The 2,500-nt window shown below is 28.2% G+C and overlaps 1 protein-coding gene across 1 annotated transcript; it reads left to right on the plus strand.

Annotated features, from left to right (window-relative positions):
* The first annotated feature begins 479 nt into the window (after positions 1 to 479).
* On the plus strand, positions 480 to 1,462 carry LOC122260997 (uncharacterized). The gene is made up of 3 exons (XM_086552638.1): positions 480 to 508; positions 887 to 988; positions 1,111 to 1,462. The coding sequence occupies exons 1-3, from the start codon at positions 497 to 499 to the stop codon at positions 1,387 to 1,389; spliced, it is 393 nt and encodes a 130-aa protein (XP_086408764.1). The 5' UTR covers positions 480 to 496; the 3' UTR covers positions 1,390 to 1,462.
* Positions 1,463 to 2,500: the final 1,038 nt, after the last annotated feature.

Here is a 2,500-nt window from a genome sequence, read left to right on the forward strand (position 1 = left end):
TTGCCACGATAATGAGTAGTATCTGAAATATAAAGGACAGGGGCGATGAAATAACAAATCATAAATCAAACTTTACTGATATTGCTATTGTTTAAATCAACCATAGAAAAGGCAATTCAAATGATACAGCTATTAAGGATATTGATAGAATAACTTCAACATAAATATTGATAGCAATGGCAACACTTATGATAATGATAACTGCCATCGTAAGCTATGATCAATTAATTCCAACAACAACTGTAATAATCATAAACACAATGAAAATATTAAAACAGTGCGAATAGACAATAATGCCAGTAACACTGGAGCAAATGCAAATATGACAGTAACTGTAAGAAAAAGAATGCAGACGGTTACGAGAAGATAAAAATGATAATGATCTGCTCGTAATGTCAAGCAAGCAATCAGAGTGGGTGGAGCGTTGCACACAGTATATAAGCCGCAACCAACCATTGGAGAGCATCAGTCACATACGTGTTCCAAAGCTACAGAGATGCCTTTCAGGGTAAGTTTCTGACAAAACGTCAGGAACAATATATAATTCCGCCTGAATAATACAGGACCACGGCTATAAACACGTAGCTGATACAAGAACGTGGAATAGTAAAAGATCTGTAGAGCTGATCAGATAGATAATGAATAATCATAATATATAAAGTGTGGTAGTGAAGTTTATAACAGAGGAGATAAGAAAGACATTGGTGACGATGGCATTAATCATAATTATTTTGGTAATGATGAAGATGGATTGGGGAATATACCATATTCATTTCTAATAGAACCTTCATCTATTCGAAGTAAAGTATGTGACATTTTTTTTATGAAAAATGCATAATGATAATCTACCCCTTAGGTCTAACATATATACATTATCAAATTGTAGACAGCCGTGTTCTTCGCATTAATGTTGGGCGCCCTTGCTGAATCTGGCCCCAGATACAGTCCTCCTGCCCCATCGTACCACGCTCCTGCACCAGCGCCATCGGTAGGATTTCGTGTAAACATATTCATGGAAACGTCAATGAGATTTGAATTACTCTTTTTATGAAGTAGTACTCAGGGGGTTCAAGCGACTTAAAATCAAAATAACGTTGATTTTATTTTTAGGGGCCTGCACAGTACGACTTCAACTATGCTGTACAAGATAACGTTGGAAACGACTTCGGCCACCAAGAAAACCGAAATGGATACGACACCCAAGGTACTTATTACGTCCAACTTCCCGACGGTCGTCTGCAGGAAGTGACTTACACGGTGAACGGCGACTCCGGCTTCATAGCCGACGTGGCCTATCAAGGAGAGGCCCAGTATCCTGCCCAGCAGCCATCCTACCATCCCGCACCCTCTCCATCCTACCAACCAGCTCCCACCCCTGCGTATGGTTAATTATAAACACATCCCAAGCATATAATTTTGGGATTTATGGAACTGTTATTTATAAATGCAAATTTGATATGTAATAAAGCTATAAGATTTCAATCAATTTTATGATTTCAACGTATCCAAAATCAGTAAGTGTATAAAAGTAATTAGAATCTGTTTAATTCCTACATAATTACATGATATTGATTATACAATAATGATAGTAACAATAATAATGATATGAGAAGAAAAATGACAGTATCAATATCATAAAATAGTATAATACAATATAGATTATGCTAGTGGAAATACAAGCTGTTATCGCTATTACTACTGATAGTAAAATTAATCCACTATTTTTATTGGTTTTCTCATTATTATTACTGTTTCTTCTCATTTTATTGCCAACGCTATTGTTATTTTCTTAATCATGAATTTGTATCGTTCTTTCCATTATATATATATATGTATATATACATATAAATATAACAAATATGCGCATATATATATATATATATATATATATATATATATATATATATATGATATATATATATATATATATACATATATATACATATATATACATATATATAATATATATATTTATATATTTATATATGTATACATATGTATATATATATAATATATATATAATATATATGTATATATATAATATATATATATACATATATATATATATATATATATATATATATATATATACATATGTACACACACACATATATTTATATATATATTATATATATATATATATATATATATATATATATATATATATATATGTATGTATATATATATATATACATACATATATTTATGTATATATATATATATGTATATATATATGTATATATATACATATAATATATATATATATATATATATATATATATATATATATATATATATTATATATATATATTTAGATATAAATATAGACATATATATACATACACACATATATACATATACACATATACACATATATATATATATATATACATATATATAGATAAATAGATATATATGTATACATATACATATATATATGTATATATATACATATATACATATATATATATATTTATATATATGTATATATACATAAATT

The sequence above is a fragment of the Penaeus japonicus genome, unplaced genomic scaffold (genome assembly GCF_977035675.1).
Source record: "Penaeus japonicus unplaced genomic scaffold, GWHDUDI00000001_assembly GWHDUDI00000002, whole genome shotgun sequence".
NCBI classification, from domain to species: Eukaryota; Metazoa; Arthropoda; class Malacostraca; order Decapoda; family Penaeidae; genus Penaeus; species Penaeus japonicus.

Bases quoted from the DNA above. Each gene is read 5' to 3' on its own strand.
- LOC122260997 (XM_086552638.1), top strand. The intron at 989-1,110 runs GTAGGATTTCGT...TTTTATTTTTAG, and splicing joins CTCCTGCACCAGCGCCATCG to GGGCCTGCACAGTACGACTT.